Genomic DNA, 25,566 nt, shown 5'->3' on the forward strand with positions numbered 1-25,566 from the left:
CGTGTTGTTATGCACTTAAAAGCAAATAAATAAATAAATGTAACCTTGTTTCGCTGATTCCTATATCTACTTGGCACTCTGTACAGGCGGGGAGGGGGGGGGGGGGGGGGGGGGGTGTTCTGCAATACTTTCTTAATGCAGCACTGCTTTTAGTAGCTCCTCCGATTTAAAATTGGAGGCTTTGATGTCTTTGCCAGCAGCGCTTGTAAGTTGCTTCGGATAAAACTGCCTGCCGCCTAATGACTACGTGTAAATGTCGTTCTGGTTCATACTCGTCTGTCACCGAACAACACAGACTCGTTTGAATCATCACCTTTCCAAATCTTAAGCGCCCTAATAAGACAGAGGTTTAATGGGATGATAGCTCTGGGGACGCGCGCCGGTAGATCTACAAAGCACCAGGACGTCCCCCCCTCCCGGAGGGAACTAGTGGGAGTGGAACGCACGCGGCGGGGACGGAGTGGGCGCTGTGGGCGTGGCCGAAGGATACGAGGCACGGCGAAGGGCTGGGCGAAGGCGTGGAAGGCCGAGCCCCAGGTGATCTGCCAGGGGGCGATGTAGGTCAGCACGAAGCGCAGCTTGTAGAGCAGGTCCCACATCTAGGGAGAGGAGGAACGCACACATTCAAAACACACACACACACGTGTAGATATGGGCACACATTTAAAAACAGTAAACACCAAGACGGATGCACCCATTCAAAAACACACACACACACACACACACACACACACACACACCCAACCACACTTGTGTGTGTAGAGTACTAGAAAGGTCACGACTCAACAGTGACCGCCACGCCGGGTGTGATGGCACCGTACGCACACGTCTTGTTTTTCCATGTGCTTGGGGGGGCGTCTCCTTCTCACCTTGCTGAAGAGGATGGACATGAAGTAGTAGTCGAGCAGGAAGGTCTCGGAGAAGTGGGGGTAGTCGAAGTGGAAGAAGAGCGTGGTGAAACACAGCGTGACGTACTGCAGGGACGGGGCGCAGAACGACGAGCGCATCAACTTCATCCCCGCGATGGAGATGAAGAGAGCCCGGCTACTGGTGGGCGAGACGGAGACACACACAGAGACAGAGACATTACACAGAGCACGAGAGATGGGACATAACACAGAGACATTACACAGAGACACACACAGAGACAGAGACATTACACAGAGACAGAGAGAGGGACACAACACAGAGACAGAGACATTACACAGAGACAGAGAGATGGGACATAACACACAGAGACAGAGACATTACACAGAGCACGAGAGATGGGACATAACACAGAGACAGAGAGATGGGGCATAACACGGAGACAGAGACATTACACAGAGACAGAGAGAGGGACACACACAGAGACAGAGACATTACACAGAGCACGAGAGATGGGACATAACACAGAGACAGAGACATTACACAGAGACAGAGACATTACACAGAGACAGAGAGAGGGACACACACAGAGACAGAGACATTACACAGAGCACGAGAGATGGGACATAACACGGAGACAGAGACATTACACAGAGACAGAGAGAGGGACACACACAGAGACAGAGACATTACACAGAGCACGAGAGATGGGACATAACACGGAGACAGAGACATTACACAGAGACAGAGAGATGGGACATATCACGGAGACAGAGACATTACACAGAGACAGAGAGAGGGACACACACACAGAGACAGAGACATTACACAGAGACAGAGAGAGGGACACACACAGAGACAGAGACATTACACAGAGACAGAGAGAGGGACACACAGAGACAGACATTACACAGAGACAGAGAGAGGGACACACACACAGAGACATTACACAGAGCACGAGAGATGGGACATAACACAGAGACAGAGACATTACACAGAGACAGAGAGAGGGACACACACAGAGACAGAGACATTACACAGAGACAGAGAGAGGGACACACACACAGAGACAGAGACATTACACAGAGACAGAGACATTACACAGAGCACGAGAGATGGGACATTACACAGAGACACACACAGAGACAGAGACATTACACAGAGACAGAGAGATGGGACATATCACGGAGACAGAGACATTACACAGAGACAGAGAGATGGGACATAACACAGAGACAGAGACATTACACAGAGACAGAGAGGGACACACACAGAGACAGAGACATTACACAGAGCACGAGAGATGGGACATAACATAGACACAGAGACAGAGACATAACACACACAGAGGAAGGCGGAGAGAGAGAGACAAACACACACACACACACAGGACAAAGAGAAACATACAAAGACAGAGAGAAGGAGACACAGACAGACAAAGTTTAAAATGTGTACCAGACTGGGTATTAGACTAAAAATATTGTCATAGTGGACGGAAATCCCACCCCTCCTCTGTGGTGACACGTTATACATTAGTGAGGGCCTTTAAACACCTCCGCGCGTGAGGATCTTCTAAAAGTGAAAGCTAATTTTCACTTGCTGCACTTTAACACATGCAGTGCCGATTGCTGACAAGCTCGCTGGGAACAGATCCGACTGTGAGGAAGACCAAGATGATGAGGATGAAGGCTTCAATGATAGATCAGCCTTGGGAAAAGAGTGCCCCCATATGATTGTGAGTTTGTGACCATGATCTGTAGGAGCCGATAACAGCACCTGACTGACATCAGGATTGACAGGACTGACATCGACTATATTGTTATTCTGAATAACTGTAGTTTTTTTATAAAAAACTACTGTGATATCTGAATTTCCCTTCTTACATAAATAAAGTACATCTGAAGTTTGCAAATACGTTTTGTATACGTTGAGTGATAGTAGAAAAATAAACAATAATGTATGGAGAGGATATTTTATGTATGTATGTGTATATATATATATATAATCTAAAATACAGAGTGCAGTCCCGCAAATGGTTATGGAGCAGTGGACAGAGTGTGTGTGTCGAACCAATTTCAGCGTCTCATGCTTCTGTTTTGAGTGCAGAGGAGGGCGGCTGAGGTGGAGGGAGGAGGGAGGAGGGAGGGGGGAGGACAAAGGGAAGGGAAGCAGCGTACTAGATGTCCAGCTCCTTGTGGTGCTGGCCCACGCTGCGGGCCTCCGTGGTCAGGGAGTTGAGCACCACGGCGGGGTAGATGAAGTACTTCTCCACGCACTGCAGCCAGGCGTACAGCTTCTCGAACCACATCAGCTGGGCCGCGTCTGGGGAGGGTCGGCGGCGCGGCAGTCATTAGCCGCTCGAGCACACGCTTTCTACCTCAAGTGGCTCACGGCGCTTGGCCGAGGACAATCAGAGCACAGTTTCCTCGTTTCTAAAGGAAAATACACTGAGTGGAGAGAGGCTTAAGGTATCGGTTATATTTGCCTTAGGTCAAAATGGAGGAAGGAGAAATTCTTATTCTACATCCTACATTTATGAATCTATTGAATGATCCTTTGTTGGTTTTGTGTAAGGACATTAGAACAACCACATTTATCCGATCGTTCCAGAAAACAAATAATTATCCAAAGCTTATGAGTATGTTCTCGGGCCGGTAACGTGATTCTATATTTTTAATGGATCCTTGTTCTTTAAATGGACCAGACCTGCAGACTGACTGAAAAGTGTATCTTTTGAGAATCAAGAGAGAGAGAGCTACTTTAGGCCGGCTGAACATGTAGCCCAATGGCTCCCTGACAGAACTGTGTCGGGTGAGGTCCACTCACCTCGGACCTCAAACTGGCTGTACTCTCTGGAGCGAAGCACGGGATGGGCCAGGCAGAACCAGGGCAGCTGCTTCCGGAGCTGGGGCAGCAGGTAGTGGGTGAAGAAACCAACCACCCCCGCAAGGATGTACAGCACCAAGCTCAGGGCCGGCTGGCAGAGAGACCGAGAGACAGTGTGGACAGAAACAGACGGGGGGAGAGAGAGAGAGACCAGAGTAGAACGGAGAAACATAGATTATTATCACTCATCATCGTTATCATTTTATTGTTAACAGCTGTTGTTATGTCAATTGCAATTTTTATTGAAAGATGGAAAGAAAAAGAGACAGTGGGACTGTAGGAGCAGGGAGGAGGGATGGAGACACAATAGAAAAGAAAGCGGAAGAAGGAGTAGAAAGAAAGATATAAAAAATAAATAAAGAAGAGAGGTGTCTGCTATAGTGAGTCCAGGGAGGATATATAGAGGAAAATAAAGAGGGCGAAGGAATAGAAAGAAGGATTAAAAAATAAACAGATACAGAGGTGTCTGCTATAGTGAGTCCACGGGGAATGTAAAGAGAAAAAAAGGAAAAGAAACCAGCAAGAGAACGAAAGAAAGACTTAAAGAAATTATAAATAAGCTGACACAGAGGTGGCTGCTACAGTGAGTCCAGGGGGATAGAAAGAGCAAAGACAGACAGTGGACAACCAGATGAGGCGTCAGTCAGACCACAGACTGGCTGTCAGACCTGCAGTGCGATGAAGACAGTGCTGGCGCTGATGGCGAAGGTGATCACGGCCATGAGGGGACACATCACCAGGTCCGAGTGGAGAATCTCTTTCTGCAGGAACACACAGAATATAGTACACACCTATGTAAATACACACACATACGTACACTACACACCTGACTGGGGTATGTTGCAACACGTGGGTGGAGGAGACGGGTTGGTGTGTGCGTGTGTGTGTGTGTGTGGAGGTGGAGGGGTGTAGTGGGTTGGTGTGGGCAGAGGAGAGGTTAAACCTCAGGGAGGAGGTGACAGGGCTTACTGTGTGTGGAGTAGTGTGGTCACAATACTGGATTTTGTAGCTTCGATACAATACCTTGAAAAATATCGATATTAAATACCATTTGCAATGCCAAGGGGCAATATCAACGCACATTGAGGGCAATCACTTTGTTTTTTTATTAGGAGATAAAAATAACAAGGCTTTAACTTGATAACGAGGTACGACAGCAGAATGACTGTAGTGAAGAGAGACAGCGGGAGACAGCAGTGCGTCTGAGTAAGAGAGAAGGCGGGGGTATGTGGGCACTGAAGCGCTGCGTGTTGTCTGTCAGCTCGCCATCGGGAGAAGAGAGTGAGAAAGCGCTGCTGGTACTGGTGTATCGATACTGCGGAAAATGAGCATTGGGAGCTGTGTATCCTCCGGTTGGAGGTGAGGTGGTGGTGGTGGTGGTGTGTGTGTGTGTGGAGAGGGAGGGGTGGTGCGTGTTTAGATCCTGATGAGTGAGTTGTAACCTCAGGGTGGAGGTGAGGGGGTGGTGTGTGTGTGGGCGGCGGGGTGTGGTTGTCAATGAGTCCTTTACCACTGAGTTGTGTAGTTTCTCAGGCAGGGGGTCCTTGATCTCAACAGGGGGCTCCTCTGGGGCCCGGTTCTCGAGCTCGGGGAATATCTTGGAGCGAACAAGAGACCTGGCGCGCACACGCACACACACACACACACACACACACACACAAAGTTCAGTGTTCTGATGTGAGCGGTTCAGCTCGTCTAAAGCCTAAACTCTCCTCCTTCGTGTGTTGACATGAGGAGCCGTAAGTTTGCATGAACCCACGCATCAGGGCGGACCCGCGGCGTGCGAGAGGCGGGGGGAGAGGGTCTTGCCATCGTTAACTTCTACCAACACACCGTCATCACATCATAAAGTGATCCCCAGATGGGGATCCACAAAACGTAGGGGCTTTGGCAGCCTGCGCTCAGAATCACAGATGCAGAACCACAAATGATTATGTAGGAGACCCACTGAGGCAACTAGACACATACTTGGCCTTGAAAAAGGTGCTGTAGGCAAGATTTAAGAGCAATCATTTATGTTATTACACAGCCATCGGTCATCTATTAGGTAGTGAAACTCTATGAGAATATCCGTTTTATAAGTGCCTCTGCGGGAGCCTATTTGGATGGGAGACAGCTCCCAACTCATGTCTGACCCCCTCTGGCATCTTTACCCTGATTGATTCAAGGAATCCATCTGACCCGTCGATCATAGCAGTGCTTGAAATGCAGCCCGATGGTGGAGAAACTTTACTTTGGTTGAGTTTAGCTTTCTGCTCTCCCTCTCGCTTGACAACTCCCCAATCTCCGCGACATTACCTTTCAGCAGGATGGATTGGTGTTTAGTGTTGGACTGACCAGAGGATGGTGGGGTCGCTGCTCTGCCGGCTGAGGTGGTACGACAAGGCCAGCAGGAGGCCACAGAACACGGAGAACAGCACCGGCACATGGGCATCGCCCCACGGAGCCTGCAGCGGAGACAGCCTCGGTTAGACGGGGTCGACAGAGAGAGAGAGAGAGAGAGAGACAGACACAGACAGGGGGAGGGAGAAGGGAACAAAAAAGAGGGAGAGAGAAAGAGACCGAGACAGAGACGGATGGAGAGAGAGATGGGGGGAGACAGCAAGATAGTTAGAAAGAGACAGACACGGAAGAAGGGCAACCGTGCGTGCACTCACGTTGATGGCGCCGAGGCAGAATCCGTAAAGCAGTGCCGCCACCACCACACTGCGCAGCAGGCTGAACAGAGAGGACAGAGGGCTGGTGGTGGCTGGGGACACCACCACAGGGAACACCGTTAGCTTCTCATCCGCAACACATTTGCATCCAACGCCCCTTACGGAGAAACCAGGCGAGTGTGATCGAGGAGCAGGTAGGGGTTAAGTTAGGCCATCTTCCTCAAGGACGCCCCACAAGGTGAGGCTGCGGACACTCTGGGTTTGAACCCAGAACCTTTTGGCCCGGGACGACCAATTCCCTAGCATGCAACGGTACCCGAGTGTAGTGCTAGTCGACACGGTAAAACACCCTAACCGGGTTCACTAGAAGGACGTCAAGCACGCGCCCAAGACCTCAAGTAGGCGTCTGTGAGGACGACTTATGTCCTTTTGAAAACTTTGAACACACTGCGATGTGAAGACAGTCACACGACTTCCCATGAGGCTATTCAAAGTGTTTCATCATAATCCTACCCCTCCTAGTAAGCTCTTACCCGTTCCTCCGAAGACGTGCATGTCAATCTGCTCCAGCACAGACATGATGAAGGTGTTCACCTGAGGCAGCAGCCCCAGCAGGAAGATGACAGGGAAACATAAGGCAAGCACTGGAGGATGGGGAGAAAAAGGGGATAGCAAAGGGAATGAGAGATTGTGATTGTCAAGGTGATAAAACTGGCGCGCACACACACACACACACACACACACACACACACACACACACACACACACACACACACACACACACACACACACACACACACACTTGACAAAATCAACTGGGGAACTCGCATCTATATTCATGTATCTATATACATTTATTTAACCATGTTGTACTTTTGTGCTCTTCATATTAGATTTCTAGAGACAGAACCTCCACCAAGAAGGATTTTTCGCCCGTCTCTTAGCCTCTGCAGGATATCTTAGAAATATCAGCACGGATTTTTAGAAAATTAGTGTTTAGGTTTGTTATGGGACAATTTCAGTCGCAAAAAATAATCTTGACATATATGAAGTCAATGCTGATCGATAGTGATTTCAATACATAACGTGATAAAATCCAATATGATAACTGCTCTGTAAATAACAAGGTCCTCTATTTATTACAGGACATGTTATTTTAAATTCTGAAAAACTATTAATGGGAGGATCTTGAGCTACACATTGCGACTTTTTTAGCGACTTGTTTCATGCGAATCAGCCAAAAAGGGGGCATGGCTCAAAAAAATGATCTTGGACGGTTCGTCACGGGTTCATGATGAATGTGAGCTGACCTGCCCGACCCCGCCCTCTTCCCGTTTTCCTGAAAGTCCCTTACGTAGGGCCCCAGACTAGTCTCTAATTGGGTTCCCAGACCAGCAAACTCCCACCAAGTCTTCCATCCAACCACCCCTAACCAAGCTGGTTCCTTGGTGGAGGTCTGTGTTATGCCGAGGACACATCCTATTAGTTCTACAGAATTCCTTTTGTTGTATCAAAATACAGAAGTACGGCCAACAACCGAGGACCCAGACGGATGTTCGGCCGGTGTGCGCGGTTTCCCCTCACCGATGAGCATGTCTCTGGCACAGAGCAGGAACTGCCCTGAGAAGAAGGTGACCCCGTACAGCGAGAAGGGCTGCAGGCTGCTGGAGCGGCCGGACAGGTCAAAGACCCAGATGAGGACGCAGCACAGGCAGAAGTACACAGGCCGGCTGTACACGATGATCCAGTTGTGGCCCTGGACACACAAAAGTGGTGTAATGTTAGAGACACGTTGGAAGAGTGAAGCTTAGCTCACGAGAAGCAATAAGTCTTGTTGTTAGTTTTTATAACACTGAGAAAAGAACAATGATTCACCTTGTTTTCTGTGCCCACGGCTACTCTGAACACTTGCCAATAGTTTTTTGTAATGTATGGTAGTTAGATTTCGTGTTTCTGGTACCTGCGGCTACTCTGCACGCTTTCCAAGTGTTTTCTGTTATGTAGTCACATCTTTTGGTAAGTGGCTCTCCATAAAAGCGTCTGCCAACTGACTAAAAATAAACAAATAATGCATCTGCTGCAGAATTTTAATGAATGTTTAAATCAATCTTAAGTGTCTCCTTGTTTCGCTTCGAGTCATTATCTATTTTGACCAGACTTACGTGCATGGGCGAAGCTGCATCTGGTTGCACACTCTATGGAAATGAGAACAAGAAAGAAGAGGACATATGCTCAACATAAGTGGCACTGAATTCAAAGAAGAGACTTGAAGGATGGGAAACTTACAGGAACAACACCAAGTGAGAAAAAACAAATAAACAATAACTCAATATCTAGCCAAGTACTCATTACATTGAAGTAAAACACTGTGCCCAAGTAGTATTACTACCATTGGTACTTTTTTTTACTATTAGTTACTATTACTATTATTACTATTAGTAGTACTAAGTAGCAGTATTCTGCTGGGAAAATTCCTCCATGAAATCCCGGACAAACCTCCTGTCAAGGGATACCATACAACGCAGAATAGGAACAGCATTATAGACTGGTGAAACCAGTCCGGTGGCCTGCAGTACGTTCGGTGGCCGTGTTGATCTCAACAGAAGCAATAAAAAAATAAAAAAAATAAATAAAAAAAGTAGTACTGAGCTAGTACTCTAACTTGGTAAGAAGTACTGACTTAGCACTCACAACACTGTACCTTGAGTAGGGAGTACTCACTAAGCACTCACAACACTGAGGTAAAGTACCTTGAGTAAGGAGTACTGGCTTAGCACTCATAATACTGAGGTACAGTACCTTGAGTAGGGAGTACTGGCAGCTTGCGATGACCAGGCAGAACTGGAAGACCCAGATGTCTCTGAAGAACCCCTGCAGAAGCAGCAGGAAGCCCAGGAAGGCCACCAGGCTGCCCAGCACCACCGCAAACACGTTCTCTCCGACACGGCGGTTCCTGTAGGGGGCACCAGAGAGAGAGAGAGATACCCAATCAATGACCAAGCTCGGAGTACAATAGAAAAGGGAGTCATGATTGGCTTTGGAGCCACGGGATGGAGGGAATATTTAGATTAGATCTATTATTAAAAGTAATTAATTTGATGAATATTATAATGTCATTAATGAGCAGGTAGGGTAGTGTTTACTATCCCCATGGCCCGTGGCCACATTACTAGCTCTGAACATGTAAGTAATGTAATCAATAGTCAGGCTGTTTGTTATACACAGGACATCTATGAGAACTTCCAAATAATTATTTGCTTGCATCAAATATCTACAGCTTATGTCAGCAACGTCCTGTGACCCCATATGCATAACAGAGGACCCCATGGTTAGGAACCACGGGGGTAGGGGAATCAGGCCATCGTGTTCCAGGGTGCGAGATAGAGTATGAACATTGGGCATCGAACCCAGACATGTGTTCGACTTGAGGTCCAACCCCCTGACCACTAGACTGTGTGTTTGTAACACTCCGGCGCCCCGGTTCTGTCTGGGGGCAGCCCTACCGGTCCAACAGGGCGAGCAGCGCCAGGCGGTCGTAGCGGACCCGTAGCCAGCGGCCGGGCAGCACCCAGAAGCGGTAGTACTGCTTGGGCTTGGCCTTCTCCTCGATCATCAGCGTGTTCTCCTGGGACTCCTGGAGGGACTCATGGTCCAGGTCGAACTGCAGGGGGGGGACAGGGGGGTACACGGGGGACAGGGGGGGGGGACACAGCGTTACATAAGCATACACAGGTAGTAGCTGACATTATTTGTTTGATGTTTTATGTTTTACCTTTTGCTATAAATAAGTACTGCCTTAAAAACAAAACAAAAAAAAACAGCCAGAGCTTTGAAATGTGCCCCTTAAAATAAAGCACCTCACTTTAGAAAATGAAATAAAAAGAAGGCTATTGCTATTGAGTTTCTTTGTCTTCTTCTTGTTAACTCAATTTCACATCTCGACAGTCGCACCCATTTTATGAACAATCTCAACACGTCGTTATTAACAATACAACAGTATTGACACATCACATCTCTTCCTTTTGCCCTTATATGGTATACGGTATGAGGACTTGAAATCCATTTACAAATGACTATTTAGTCATTCAATACAAGCTTTCATCCAAAGGGGCTTACGATATCCAAGACATATTTTAGATCGTGTTCATAGATGCAGTCAGGTAGACTGCCAGTGGGGTTGGAACCAAGAACCTCCTGGCTGGGAGTCACGCTAACCACTAGACTTTCCTGCCCTCAACAATTAAACTAATACGTTTCATTCTTAGTATGCATCATCTTCATAATAATATCAGTCTGATAATCCTTGGTTCAAATCAAGGGGGTTTGTGGCTGTTCAAACAGGTGTGGCTCACCTCAGGCATCTCCAGGGGCACCTGTCTCACCCGCATGCCCTGCAGGACCACAGGCCGCGGCTGGAGCATGGACAAGGCCGGCGCCCCCTCCTGCACCTCGGTGGAGGTGAAGCTCGACGACTGCGACTGCCTCTCTCTCTCCCGCTCCAGCTCCCTCTGCCGCTCCCGCTCCCTCTCCCTCTCCCTGCAGGGGCAGGGGGTCAGGGGGTTCAAGCAGGGGGAGAACGCTACCGGTTCCCATGGTGAGGCTAATCTAAATCTATACGAAATCGGTGCCTTTCTTCTCAATAGCGGGTGGCAACACGTAATTAAATATAATACATTCAAACATAATAGGGTAGTGACCGTGTTCAACACTGGAGAAGGTTGTGCTGCATAAAAAGGTGATCATTCGAAGGCTGACATTCATCTAATTTACTGAAAAATGTCGGCTTGAGCTTCTGCACCGAAGAAATACTACCAGCAAAAGTAGAACGCTCGAGAAGAGCGGGAGGGCTTACTGCATAGGGTCTTCGTATCCGCCTCCGGCAGGGCCAAACGTGTAGGACCTCTTCACTCCTAAAGCAGGAAACAACGCACGTCAGCGGACAGGCTATCGCTCCACAATATAATTCCTGTGTTGATCAGGTTCAAACAACGGGGCCTCGTCCGATCCGGCCACGAACATTCAAAATGCACCTAGGGCTGGGTGAATAATCTGAGTTTGATCGCGATTTAAATTTTAGAGTCAAACGATCATAAAATTAACATAATCAAGTTTTTTTTAGAAAGGGCAGAACAGCTGGATACATATCCGTTTATCGTTTTAGATTGGGCCTTTTTTCTTTTTTAAGGCAAAATTTCTCAATTACAAAAGAATTATCCGGAGAGACATGCCCGGATAAATACAACACGTTTTCAAACTCAAAAATAATCGTTTGAATAATCGTGATTTCAATATTGGCCAAAATAATTGTGACTATGATTTTTCCCATAATCGAGCAGCCCTAACTGCACCACGTATTTTGATCACGGCGAACAATCCTACACAAAGGCACGGTGCAGCTTGACTCTACAGCCGGGAACGCCCATGTCCCCTACTCAAGATCCCCCCACGGGGCCTTTAGAAGCCTGCAGCGGACGGATGCATGGCGTGCGCTCACCGCTCTCGTCGTAGAAGTAGTGTATGGCGCCCTCCGACGTGTCGTCGAAGGTGGAGGCCTCGTGGACGCCCCCCCCCCGGGGCAGCAGGAGGGAGGAGGCGAACTGCAGGGCCGAGGGCAGGGTGCGGTTCCTGGAGTTGGAGGAGGTGCGGGCGCGCTGGAGGTCCTGGAGGCTGTGGGAACACACACACACACACAAAGGAGATAACCTCAGCCGACTCCGGCACGGGAGTGTGAGTCCACCGTGGAGATAAGCAGGGGATGGGGGGGACCTTTACAAGCACCGCCACTCCTTCCTGCTGCCGCCTGACTTTACAACCAACATTGTTCCCACTAGACCACATACACACCAACACGTGCAATATGAATATATAATATACTGTTCAACATCAATATTCCAATATTGTGCAGCAATATGAAATCAACCGTTTAGTCTGCATAATTATTTATTGTATATTTTTATATTGCATCATTTTTTTATATTAATATCGATTATATCTAGATTTCTAGAGGAGTCCAACCCTAACACCGAACCTAATGAAGACAGCATAATGAGACTGCACATAGAGATGAGGGATCAGCGACAAGAAGCAGCAAAACAAAATCTACCAAGGCAATGGACAAGTGCTAGGCCATTATGAGAAGGTTTGATCAAAAATCAGGCGGTTGAGTGGACTGCATGGTGCAGGGGTAGGAGAGGAGGGGCAGAGATGGAGAGAACAGAGGCAAGGCATGATGAAGCCTGTGTGTGTGTGTGTGTGTGTGTGTGCGTGCGTGTGCACGCGTGTGAGAGTGTACCCACCTTGGGGGAGAGCCCATGGTGGAGGGGGGAGGGGTGGGGTTGCTCCCGGCGTTATGTCTCCGCCGGATAGCCTGGGTCCTCTTCACGCTGCTGACCGAGTCCCGCTTGCTTCCCTCCTCTGTTGCCATGGCTACAGCAGCATCAGCACCAGACGCAGTAAGGCATGGGGAGGAGATGACAAGTATACCGTGTCACTTTCAAGTTCTTATTGAAACTTTCGATATTTTCAAGCCGCCCCAGGTTTCCAATTAAATATGTGAGGAAGCGTCTCTGCGCCCTGCGGTACCGTGACAATGAGATGCAGCGATTATCAATTTCATTGATTATCAATTGGCTGGGAGCGGAGATTGCTGCAGTGCTTTAAAAGTTACCGCAGGACGGTGACTTGCCATGAATCATCAGCCGAGTGCACAGAAAACAGCCTCCACAAATATAGGTTCACTAAGACCCCAATTATGCCTCAATGGATTCTAAAACACTCGTGGGCTGTACTTAGAACCAGACATTCCTACACTCCACCCTGAAGCATTACTTAATCCAAGTACTGTGATATTGAATCATCACCTAACTCAATCACACGACAGTGACTGTGAATCAGGACGTACCTCAATGAAACTACAGTGACAGTTAATCACCAGCCAACTCAATAAACTAGTGGCAGTCAATCAAAACAAAACCAAACTAGTAGCAATGAATCCCCACCCGACTGACTCAGGCTAGTTAGCGTTGTAAGGTGAAGTTAGTGCAGCGCGAGTGGGGGACACTCCCTTGAACCACAAGTAGCACTCCAACTATTGCAGTGGCATTTATATTACTCCTGAATCCCCCCTTCGGCTCCAACAAAGTATTACATTTGCTGCATTACATCTACATTTCTAGGATATCTACATATAAAAAAAAAGTCTGCACATTTTCTGTATTACATCTACATTTCTATGATAGACGGTCTACATTTCTACGATCTCACCTCCACCCACAGCCCCCTCCTCCACCAGCTCCCCAGCCCTCCAGCCCATTTGGTTCCCGGTCCAGGAGCCCCCCAGGGAGTCCAGCCGGTGGTGGTGGAGGTGGTGGTGGTGGTGGGCTCCGGGGAAGCCCCCGTCGATGTGGAGGGTGCGGGCCTCCAGGTCGGACTTGGAGACGGAGAGCGTGCGGGGCGCGGGGGTGGAGGAGGAGGGCATGGAGAGGAGGGCGCCCGGCAGGGCGCTGGTGTTGCCCTGACTCCCCGCCCCGTCCATGCTCAGCACCCGGGCGTGGGTCTTGGCGCTGGCCGTGCTGGCGGAGCGCTGCGCGGCGCGGGAGTGCGACGCGCCCCCGCCGCCACCACCGGCGGGGGCGTTGTCGGTGGTGTTGTTGTTGTTGTGGTGGTGGTGATGGTGGGTTGCCGTCTCTCCTGGCAACAGGTCGCCGTCCCGGGACGCGGGGAGTGGCAGGGCGGCGGCGGAGGCGGGGAGCGAGGACGAGGCCCCGCCCGCGCTGGCGAGGTCCGGGGAGTAGCACGAGGTGGAGGAGCTGGTGTCGTCGTCGTCGTCGTCGGAGCTGTAGCGCCGCTGGGAGCCCAGGCTGGAGCCGGCGCTCATGTCGCTGCCGTCGTCGTCGTCGTCCTCGTCGCTCGAGTCCTCGTACAGGCTCTCGCTGTACGCCTTGGCCCCCAGCCGGCTGCGCACCGGGATGTAGTCCCGGGGCTGCCGGTGGCCGTGGTGGCGCTTGTAGGAGCCGCAGTCGAAGCTGCTGCTGCCGGCCGCCGCGCGCTTCCGCGGCGCTTTCCTCCGGCCCGGCCGGTGGGCCGCGCCGCCCGCCCGGAGCAGCTTCAGGTCCTTGGGCCGGACCACCTGCTGGGCCGGCGGGGGCGCCGACTGCTCCGACAGGAGGAAGGGGGCCGAGGGGTGCAGGGCGGGCTCCGAGCAGCCCAGGCCCAGAGCCAGCCCGGCGGGGACGGAGTTGGCCTGGCGGGGCGGCGGCAGAGGGGGCGCCCTGCCTAGGTCACACACCTCAGAGTGCCCGCTGCTGGAGGGGGAGGAGTCGCGGGCGGCCGGAGGCTGGGCCGCGTCAGAGGGCGCCGGGGGCAGGTCCTCCCCCTCCACCAACGTCCTGTCCAGCCCCTGGCCGACGGACGCCTCGCGGGACGGCGAGCGCAGCAGCACGCTGTCCGACAGGTTGTCTGTGTCGCTGCTGCCCGGCCCCGCGCCGCCGTCCTCCGCCGCTGCCGCCGGGCCCGGGGCAGCTGCGGGGCCCGAGGCCGGCGCCCGGGGCTCGGCGGGCCGCGGCAGGCTGAGGGAGGGGCTCTCCAGCTGCGTGGAGTCCGTCTTCTCGCTGCGGTAGCTGCTCACTGTGCTCAGGGTCTCGCGGTCCGTGGTGGCCCCGCCGGCGCTGAAGCAGCTGTCGGTGGAGCCGGCGGCCAGCGCCACGCCGCTGCGGCTGCCCGCGCGCTTGGCCCCGGGGCCGAACGCCATGGGGTCCAGGCCCAGGCCCAGCAGGTTCTCGCTCAGCTCCTCGCTCAGGCTGCTCTTGATGAGCGGGCTGAGCGGCGTCTCGCCCAGGCTCTCCGACTCGGCCGAGGGCCCCAGGGGCGAGTAGGCCCCCAGGCTGCGCGCGTCCCCGGGGCTCTGCGGAGAGCGCCGCTCCCCCTCCTGGGACGGCTCCCTGTCGCCGCCGTCCTCCTGGCTGGAGGGGGACGGGGGGATGGACGGGTGGTCCTGGGGCTCCCTAAAGCCAGACGCGGCGGGCAGGCTCACGAGGCCCGGGTACTCCGAGCCCCGTGCTGCGGCCATGCAGGACGGGACCCCGGTGGCAGTCCCTGGGCGGAGGGAGACGACGGTGAATTGATTACATACAGCGTCGGGTTCAGCAGCAGCATATCAGCCAGATTGATTTTACTGCAGTGTAATGAAGACAGCCGAAGAGTCATTAGTGTAGGCAAGAAGGAAGGCCTCATTAACGGTAACTTATGTTTGTGGAGTTGTGGCCTGTGGGGGGGGAGCAGGAAAGAGCAGTAGGAGCATTGGAGATTTAATACAGACTCCGGTTGAGCCGAGGGGAGCTGCTTTTGGCATTTAAGGAAACATCCTTGAAAGCCCGTTCGAAGGAGCCTATTAAAAAAAGCAGCCAATGACAGTTAGCCAATGGTAATTAGCCCGCGATGACTGCTCGACTGGCCTGACTAACATACGAGATCCTAAAGTACGCTATTTAACTAGCTGTTCTGTTGGCTCTGCACATCCACTCATTAAAAACATGGCTCAAGGTAAATTAAGTATTACTGTGTCTGAGAGCTGAACGGCCAGAGCTTTGGGAGGGATAGGGGGAGGGTAGTCAATCATTTGTGTGTTATCCTTCTTTTAATATCCACTAAATGGATTGGTGGGATGCAACGTATTCACTGTTACCATGTATAACTCAGCACTTTGTCATTTCACATTCACATTTCATTATACAACGTTGAAACGCTGTATTTCATATAATTGTACTGTGCAAATACAATTAAGTTGAATCTAATCATCCCCACCAGATGTACAGTGAATTCACACATGTAATGCATATGGGGGAGAGGGTGGGGAGTTGGGACTCCTGCTCAACGATGCCTATAAGTAGCCTGTGGATGTGTTGGAAGAGGAACCCAGAATCTAATTGGCTGAGAGGGTAAACCTCGAGCCACCGCACAACCGTGCCTTCGTTAATCAATCACACATCATGCATTGAATACAATCTATTCCTTCTTTTGCATTGTGGATCGAGCGACCTTTTACACACAATGTCATGTGTGGCGGTAAATACAAGCTTAGGGGCAACCGAATACCACAAAGCAACAGCGACTGAAGAGTAGACTAAGTGGATTACAACACAATAGAGCAGGGTTAGGCCTTGTTGTGTTTCTCAGAGCTTGTGAAGAAGAGATTAGCGCTGGGCTTACTCATAGTGTCCAGGGAGCACTGGCGAAGAAGCCCTCGATTAGCTGTGGTCAACATGACGTTATGGCAGCCGTGCTCCTGCATCATCATCATCTCCTTCATATCTAATTCATCAGGAGACAAAAAGGGCCGACAAGAGACATGCAGGTTTTTGTACTGTTACTCAGGAGCAGAATCATGTTTTAAGGAAGGCAAGAATAAACGATTGGGCGGGAGCAACAAAAAGGCCTTGATTCTTTTTTCACTTTTAATACATCACACACACACACACACACACACCTTATTTTTGGGACGCAGGCCATGAAACTAAAATACCTACCCTTGGTTCCGCCTGTATCCTCTAGCTGTGGCAGAAACTCCTTTAAATTAAACAAGAACAGGGAAAATCTGTTATTTAGCAATCAGGAATCCGCCTCACTTTACTCTCTAATTCAGTTAAATTACCCTTTAACGGAGACGACGAGCGTCTCAAGTTATTATACAAAAGAATGTGACCTTCAGCAGAGCGAATCCCAACCCTCTTCGCTATGACTCAGGGAATGGACTCCGGCGCGGAGGCTGGTGTACGTGACTGTAGGATATGCTGTAGCGTGGCTCACCGACACCTGGTTGAGGCCAAACAGAGAGTGCTGGGAGCTGCAGCGCACCGGCGGCGTCGAGTTGACCTTCCGGAAGACCGTCATCTCCACGCCAGCATGGCTGTCCCTGCGGAGGAGGTGGGACAGCGACGGTCACAACTTCCCCGTCGTCGGGCGCACTTGACTCCAGCAGAACTTTGATGGCTTCCTGAGTGACTTTTAGCTTGCCATTGCTGCCCACACCATTGCACCTCCTCGCCGTGACCCCTTTGATGAGTTACTTATTTGCATGCGTGTGGGGCTGTAGGGAGTTTCTCTCCTGTCCTCTAAGTGGGCTATGGGCTTGTTAAGGCTGGAGTATTATAATGCCGGCCTGTATGGGCTTTTGAGACCTGCGTTGCGATAAAGGGCTAAATAAATTAATAGCTCCTAAAAGGGGAAAGAAAGTCATTATACATCGTCCCCCAGCTCTTCTTCGACCTTCGCACTTTTGAGCATTGCACTTTGAGCATTGAATTTAGGATGCAATTTGTGGGCATGTATCATGTCCTATCCACCACTTACCGGGAGGTCTGCGCTTTTTTTTGCAGATTGTCCAATTCTGATTGTATGCTTTTTGACGGTTATCAGCGATTCGACTGCAAGTGTCTACAGCTAAATGTAAAGGTACTCCTCCTCAGAACTACGACGGAGCCAGCCCATCTCCGAGGTCGCCTTACCTGTGCTGGTTCCCGTCGTGGGTGCCCGAGCCCTCGTCACCCTCCTCCAACCGCGGGGCGTCTGTGGAGAGCGAGGCCTGCTTCTTCTCTATGATCTCCCCCAGGTCGAACATGGAGTGCAGCCGGAAGTTCACCACCTTGATGGCGGTGAAAAAGACCGCCACCACGGCACAATAAATGCCGGCGACCAACAGGCTAGGAGGGAGAGCCTGTAGAGTGAACACGTATATTAAAATAAATCCAATACTATTCCAAAAACCAGCAATTGGTTCACATTCGATAGAAAACCTTTCAGTGTCCCCATTCAAACTAAGCTTGAGAAAAAAACCTGCAGCATGTAGTTTTAATATGGATAAAACGAAACAGAAGAATAGTTTATAAATAAACACCACCCCAAAGCGTTACTCAACCCACAAAGACTGGAATTGTTGCCTGCAGCCATTTCCTCCTCTTTGTGGAGGTTTTCAAGCCATGTCTAGCTCATATCTCAATCTCCAACAACAGCACCAAAAAGATTACTCATACAGCATATTCCGTGTAATGTAATATCCACTCACATGGAAAATAGGACACTTGTCTAGCCCATGCAAATTATGATTGGCTTTTGATTAGATAACACTAACAGTACTTTATTAATCCAAGTCGGGACCTTTGGGAGTTAGATGTGGTTCAACCTTTTCTGCCACAAAAATGCACTTCAACCTTATTTTTATTCCAGCATTCCAGTCCATGCATGATTGTTGAGTAATACATCCTGTTTGGCTCGTATTTTTTCCGTTGGTCCAGACGTTACAACAGAGTAACCATAATAAAACGTGTCTGTGTTGAATGGATTGTGTCATCCAAAGTGTAACCAAAGGTTACTTAAACTGACTTATTCATACAATGGTTGGTGGCCTTCAGAGAAAACGCCAATGTCAAGTTTGCCTAGTATTTTGTAGGCTTAATTTATTTATCCTGGGTTTGATTCCCAGTTTCTTCAGCCAACCTGGAATCCCCCTGGAGCAAGGCGTCTTTACCACAACCAGCGCTCAACGGCTAAATCGGTTCACAGCTACCAACTGTTCAAAGTCTTCACATTTGACATGATAGTTTAGTGTATTTATTTGTGTAGCTAAACCGCCCAGCGAGATCACAATGAAAGGATGCTCACCATGTACAACAGGAAGGGGAAGGCCAGTAGGAATATCCAGAGGTAGAGGTGGAAACAGTTGGAGAACGTGCTCTGGTGTGGGTCCACATACCAGCCCCCCGTCAGGGAGGCCCAAACCCCTTGCCGTAGTATCTGAAGAGCCTGAGAACCCATGTCCACGTCCAGGTTGGAACAGCAGGGCTCCCTTTGAAGCAGGAGCTCAGGATACCTTGCAGCAGTGGCAGCCACAGAGCCGTCCGTCTACAGCAGTAGTTCCATTGGGGATGGCAGCTGAGCAAAGATGGGTTCATCAAGAACTGTTGTCTCAGGCTTGTCTCCTGTGTTTCTTAAATTGGTTTTGGAGTCTGTGCATGTTGTTGTGCTGGAATCCCCTCATTCGCTTAACCACTGTTGTAGATCCGTGTCCTTATCCTGGGCAGGTATTCAGGAAAGGGACTTTTTGGAACATTGGCAATCCAATGAATGCATATAGAATCATGAACCTGTAAAAAAAGAAAATTTACGTTTTTTGGTCCAAATGCAATGCCTACATGATTCAGTTAAAATATAGAGTCCTAACAAATGTCAGATGAACGGAAAACTTTAAAAGCAATTTATACCCAAACAAATGTAAAATTACATTTAACCATGTGTCTATAGTACCATTATTAAACTTTAAAAGCAATTTATACCCAAACAAATTTAAAATTACATTTAACTATGTGTCTATAGTACCATTATTTGCTGATTGTCTATAAGCAACCGACAACAAGCTAGATGCACTGAATTAAATTAAATGAGTTTCAATAGGTATAATACGTGTATTTGACGTTAAGCAGTGCATCAGTTGACAGTTGCATTGCATTGCACTAGCCAAGAGGCTTGAGAATAAGAGGCCCGGGTTAGCTGATCACTTAGCATTAAGGTAAAACATGAACCGAAAACAAAATAACCCAACAGTGACACCCCATTCAATGAATCAATCAGCACAGAGCACCTTTGTATAACTTAGCCTTAATGTCCACCAGCGGAAATATGCATGTCAATAGGAATTTGATCAATACTTTCTCAACTTTAGGATAAAACAGAAGTGAGCTTCTTCAGACCACTAGCAACACACCCAAGACACCGCACCTGACTACAGGCTAGGTGTATCCTCTCAGAGGACATTAAAGCTCCAACAAGCACCTACATGCCGACAATATTCACTATATGTTCAGTGAGGTGACAAGGACTTTGAAGTGTTAAAAATGACCGAATGTCATAGCTCCCAAGTTATAAAAACTAGTCAGCCCCTAGCAGGTTTAGTTTAGCTTAGCTTAGCCTTTTTTGCTAACATGGCTAGCTGGGTCACTAGACAAGCCGACCTAGAAGCGGTGGTTACCGGGTAACGCTAGGCCGTAGACCCGCTAACAGCGTAGCTGTTGGGTGTCAGTTGAGACGTCTGCTAACCTAAAGTTACTAGTACTTACCTAGAACCAAGCACATCCCAAGCCCCCCAGACTCCACCACTCCCCGATATTTTCCAAATCAAAGGCCACTAACAGTTGCCCAGTGCTCACACGCTAGTGAAAGTCCCACTCATTTCACTGTTTAAAAATAAAATGTTCCAAACATTAACAGCCTCTTAGAGCTAGCCTACTAGCATGGCTTACTAGCATTTTTGCTGGTTGTAGTTCATCTTCCTTCCGCCTTCTGTCAGTACATCCAAAAATCTCTGATGTATCTTTTCCATGTCAGAAAGCTAGCTCGGGCAGCTGGTGGTCCATGAGCAGAGCTGTAGTAAAGTTATCGCTTGACTAACGTAGCCATTCGCTAACTTCTCATGGTTGTCTGTGTTGCTGGCCGAAGTGTCTCAACCTCTCTGGTGTAAAAGCTGTCCACAGGTCCACCGGCAGCGGATCTCTTCCATCATTTTTGTATGATGTGGAGCGAAATGTGTTTCTTCCTGCCGTAGCTTTGCGTATGATTCATGAAAGGTTGTCAGTAGCTATGTTCAAAATCATATAGCACCCATAGTATGCTAGCATTTGGCTAACTAGTTTACACACAGACACACACGCGCGCGCGCACACACACACAAACACACACACACACACACACACACACACAAACATACATACACACATTGGAAGGTACGGCAAGAGAGAGATTCCCATGGAACTGATTGGCCACTTGCGTACGCGTCACAGCTGAGTAAAACAGAGTGGGGTAAAGAGACTGGGCTGCTGAGTAGCCCTGGGACTTACCTTTCTAGGGGTAGGAATTGGCAAAAATGTGACGATTCGATAGTATTGCGATATTTGGGCCACGATTCAATGTTATTGTGATTTTATTCTGCTATATATTGAGATTCATGTCCCCCATATTATACAAAGGCGCTACAAACAATTAGGAAAGTAAGACTGCTCAACTCACTTATACACGGAAGAGGATTAGAGCCACACAAAAGAAAAGTTCTGACTTTATTCTTAGAATTCTGACTTTAAAGTAATTTTTTAAATCTCAGAATTCTGACTTTAAAGTTAGAACTATGGAATTCTGAGAATAAAATCAGAATTCTAAATACGATAGAGTAAAATAAAACAGAAATACTAGAGTAACATAAACCTGAGAATAATCATACAATTAAGAGTAATTTAGAGCTTCAATCAAATTGAGAAAAATAAACAAAAATCTGTACTTCTAGAGTCCAGTCCTGATGGTTGCAAGGTCCTCAACCAAAATGTTTAATTCATTTGGGAATATTGGCATTTTGGTTCAGAAAAAGGAGTTGGTCAACAAGCTGCATGCTATCAGAGTAAACAATTTTATTTATTTATCAGAATATTATTGAAATATATTGCAAGACTCCGCTGCGCTACTGTCTCGATATAATTGCAACATATCGTGATACCGAGCAGAATAGATTTTTTCCCCCACCACTACTAATTTCCCCTAACCTTTTAGGTGAATGGGTATATTTCACCTAACCACCACCCTGCCTCCCTACCACCAACTCAATGTTGAGCGCTTAAAGGTCGGCTTCACAGACGAGATTTGTGACTGTAAAAATGTTGATTGCGTTTGGGCTCCCCAACCAGCAATGGCTGGTTGATGCAGCAGGCCAGCGGGGTTGGTGTCGGAGCCAGGAGGGCGGCGTGGAGGAGCAGCGGCGCCGAAAATTATTTGGAAAACGGAAGAAAAGGCAAAGTTACTAGACTGTGTACATTCTATTTGAGAAAGAGTGAGAAACTCCCCATCCCATGAACCATTGCAGACCTTTTTGCAATGGTTACAACACAACAGTTCAGCGTGTAATTGTATGTGTGTGTATGCAGTGTTTCATATAGGCCTAGTGTATAGCATTGTCATCGACATGGTACCTCTCTTTGCCGTCTGCGGTCACCACATAATAATGTTACTCGTTTTTAATACGTGTGAATTCATTCTCGGATTCCAGTTACGTATTCATCAACATTATTCCTTCTGCTTTTATACTACCCAAATTAGTAAAAAGCACTGCTAGTGCCATGTCACATGTTTGTACCTTTATTTTATTCTATATCAACATATTTTTCAACATGTACAGCAGTTCAGTAGCAGCAGAGTGTCTAACAGGAATAGTGTCCGTACACAGGCTCTGGTAGCAGTCATGGACCTATAAAGAAAAGGAAAGCGGATTAAAACATGGCGCACATTCAATCCTATAAAAACGGCTCAGTGGCGCAGGAAGGAGAGAATTGCTTCTGCATCATGGGAGCCTAGCCACGCCTTAGTGCATGACCTTCCGGATGTAGAAATATTCTTCTCTAGCTTTGTAAGTATTGTAGCGTCATAAGCGAGATGTCTGAGCGAGTACAGTCGCATTGTTTACCGACCATGGAAGTATAAGTTACTACCCCCCCCATGATTCTCAACATCTGATCTTTAAAATGACTCCATCTGGGCAACAATTATTATTATTTAACTATTATTAATTATCTTATTATTTTAGATTAGTTTGTCGCTTTTTGACCTGAAGAAAAACACCTTGTATTTAAATTATTATATTATATTATTTTTTGTATTTTAAAACAAAAATCATAATTACCACTCGTTTTAAAATATCTTTTTCTGTTTCTGAAACCAGAATCAAATGATCAAATATACCAGTCTACAAATCCCTCGGCGACTTTAAGCGATAAGCAGTCACCACAGTGCCTAAAAACCATCAACGTCATTCATGTAAGTAAAAGGAAAAACCTCGGACACGAGAAGTTAACGGAGTCTTGCACTGAACCCTCTCGTATGCCGGTGCGGGTACCAGATTGACTAGGCTGCCAGATCGACTCGGGGTCCTAGATGCCCAATAATGACGCACTACATGTAAACGCTGTCTTTTAAATGCACATGCGCGTTTGAAACGTTACCATGTTATTCCCAAGTATTAACGATCTCCTTTTGTTTTCTAATCTATGAATTATAATCTAATGTGCAAATTATTGTTGCCTATACTTGGGTAATATATAAAAGAAGAATCGTTAACTCCAGTCACTGAACGATCCACTTTATTTCCTGCGCTCCCAACACAGAGTCAAAAAATCTGTAAGCGCAGGACCCCGAGTCGATCTGGCAGCCGAGTCAATCTGGTACCCACACCGGGCCGAAACAACATTTGTTTCACTATGACTCCTTTCAGCTGCCCAGCCCTCCTACTCCTGCAAAAAAATTATAATAACGCTTCAGGTGGTGTTTTGAAAAGAAAACTTTCATTTTATTAGTAAATGGTATAAAGATAATTATGAGCCTTTGATGATATCCAGAAACATTTTGCGGAGACACATTCCTGTTCCCCTTGCTTGCCTTGGAGTGAACGGGGATATCTACTTCTGGGACCCATGAATCGAGGGACCCGTCCACAGCCCGCTAAACCAACTGCAATACAAGGCTTGGCCACTGAGCACTGATGGATTGTGGAAGTATGCACTGCTCCAGGGGGCCTAAGGATCCGCTTTTGAATACTGCTCCAGTGGTAAAAATTGTAATATTTTAATTGTTGAATAGTTATTTGCAACAGTAGTTTTTTGAAACACCAGCCCTGACATATTAAAACAAATCAATCCATGCAGCCGATCATTACGTTCGCAAAAAATCGCACAGGTCTTTAAGCTTTTTTAATTATATTTCTGAAAACGTTCAAATAACTTCAGTTGTGTAAATCAATGTTTATTGCTTTCATCCGCAATCTTTAAATACCCTGCACAGCGTGTGAACGCAAAGGATTGTGGGTATTTTTGATTGTTGAGGATCCAGTGATGCATCCTTCAAAAATATCGCAATTCTCAAAAACAAAGGACGCGAAAAGGGAATTTCCGAGGGTGTTCTTGCCGCCTACAAAACGGCTCGGAGGTTCAAAAACTCTTACGTGTCTTTACGTAAACCTTCCCTTCTTCCAAAATAAGAGCGTTCAGGAAACGCCCCTCAGAAGTTCGTAGGCGACATAAAACCGGAAAAACAGATCGTTCTTGAGGCAACCACAAGTATGGAAGAGCTTCTTGAGCTTCTTGGCGGAATCAGATGAATCAATTATTAGAACTGCTTGCGATGGTTGAACATGAGCAAGAATTTATCAGGTGATGTTTATAATTGTAAGCTATAAAATGTATAATAATGCAAATGTTAGAATGGGTGTTAAGTTCGGCTCTAGTGCTTGCTGCAAGTTGACTTTAGTCTATCAATGAAATGGGCAGCCATTATTATTATTTTGACGTGATCTCGGAGTACCTGGGTTGCTTTACTTCGGCACGAAACTCAGAGCGAAATCTCTGACCGAACAGATGTGTTCAAAGCACTTTCCTCCGAGTTTAAGGTCCGAAACTCCTGGAAACTCTGTTCGTTTGGAAGGCGGCATCAACGTTGGAACACTGCTGGTCGGCATTCTGTGACGTAGCGTCCTCAAAAGGGCGGCCGTTGAGCATGCGTCCTTCACATGGGAACTTGGGACAGTTAAAAATCCCAGGATGCATTTTGCATTCCTCTGTTTTAAAATATTTTGAGTATAAGCTATAATAATAGGCTATATTGGAACATTTAAAAAATACAGGGTTAGAAAACAAAATGTAGGCCTATTCATTCAACATATTTACATACTATTTTTAAATGAAAGAGGCTGGGGTTTTGTTTTATATAATTTGTTTATATTGTAGGCTATAAGTCGCTGATAGAGGAAACGCATCGCAACGGAAATCCCAGTCGGGTCCATCTGATCGTCGTGTGTGTGTGTGTGTGTGTGTGTGTGTGTGTGTGTGTGTGTGTGTGTGTGTGTGTGTGTGTGTGTGTGTGTGTGTGTGTGTGTGTGTGTGTGTGTGTGTGTGTGTGTGTGTGTGTGTGTGTGCAGGGCATGGACCTATTAAATAAGGTGCAGGGCCGACGGACTGGGGGTGGGGGACAGGCTTGGGGGGGCCCAAGGCAGAGGGGGGGGGGGGCTTTTCTTTTTAAAGTACTTTTTGATTGTTGTTCAAATGGTGCAGTAACATAACAAAATGTCATGATGAATATCGAT

General features: G+C 48.0%; 1 protein-coding gene across 3 annotated transcripts in view; it reads right to left on the bottom strand.

Moving 5' to 3' along the window:
* LOC115547002 (pecanex-like protein 3) overlaps positions 1–21,155 on the bottom strand; it is a 35,348-nt gene extending 14,193 nt beyond the window's left edge. The window contains exons 1-24 of one of the 3 annotated variants that reach the window (XM_030360891.1): positions 20,699–21,155; positions 19,065–19,546; positions 17,912–18,120; positions 17,214–17,319; positions 16,934–16,973; positions 16,617–16,718; positions 13,674–15,503; positions 12,707–12,836; positions 11,905–12,077; positions 11,263–11,320; positions 10,763–10,946; positions 9,914–10,071; positions 9,210–9,363; positions 8,573–8,605; positions 7,995–8,166; positions 6,944–7,054; positions 6,411–6,502; positions 6,091–6,200; positions 5,264–5,369; positions 4,422–4,514; positions 3,694–3,844; positions 3,045–3,189; positions 870–1,047; positions 491–599 (exon numbers count right to left, since the gene is read on the bottom strand). In XM_030360891.1, the coding sequence (XP_030216751.1) occupies positions 491–599; positions 870–1,047; positions 3,045–3,189; positions 3,694–3,844; positions 4,422–4,514; positions 5,264–5,369; positions 6,091–6,200; positions 6,411–6,502; positions 6,944–7,054; positions 7,995–8,166; positions 8,573–8,605; positions 9,210–9,363; positions 9,914–10,071; positions 10,763–10,946; positions 11,263–11,320; positions 11,905–12,077; positions 12,707–12,836; positions 13,674–15,503; positions 16,617–16,718; positions 16,934–16,973; positions 17,214–17,319; positions 17,912–18,120; positions 19,065–19,217 (4,597 nt within the window). In that variant the 5' untranslated portion in view covers positions 19,218–19,546; positions 20,699–21,155. Of the gene's footprint in view, positions 1–490; positions 600–869; positions 1,048–3,044; positions 3,190–3,693; positions 3,845–4,421; positions 4,515–5,263; positions 5,370–6,090; positions 6,201–6,410; positions 6,503–6,943; positions 7,055–7,994; positions 8,167–8,572; positions 8,606–9,209; positions 9,364–9,913; positions 10,072–10,762; positions 10,947–11,262; positions 11,321–11,904; positions 12,078–12,706; positions 12,837–13,673; positions 15,504–16,616; positions 16,719–16,933; positions 16,974–17,213; positions 17,320–17,911; positions 18,121–19,064; positions 19,547–20,515 lie in introns of all 3 variants that reach the window. The other 2 variants (XM_030360892.1, XM_030360889.1) reach the window with 2 other exon arrangements.
* Positions 21,156–25,566: the final 4,411 nt, after the last annotated feature.

Source organism: Gadus morhua, chromosome 7 (genome assembly GCF_902167405.1).
Source record: "Gadus morhua chromosome 7, gadMor3.0, whole genome shotgun sequence".
Taxonomy (NCBI): domain Eukaryota; kingdom Metazoa; phylum Chordata; class Actinopteri; order Gadiformes; family Gadidae; genus Gadus; species Gadus morhua.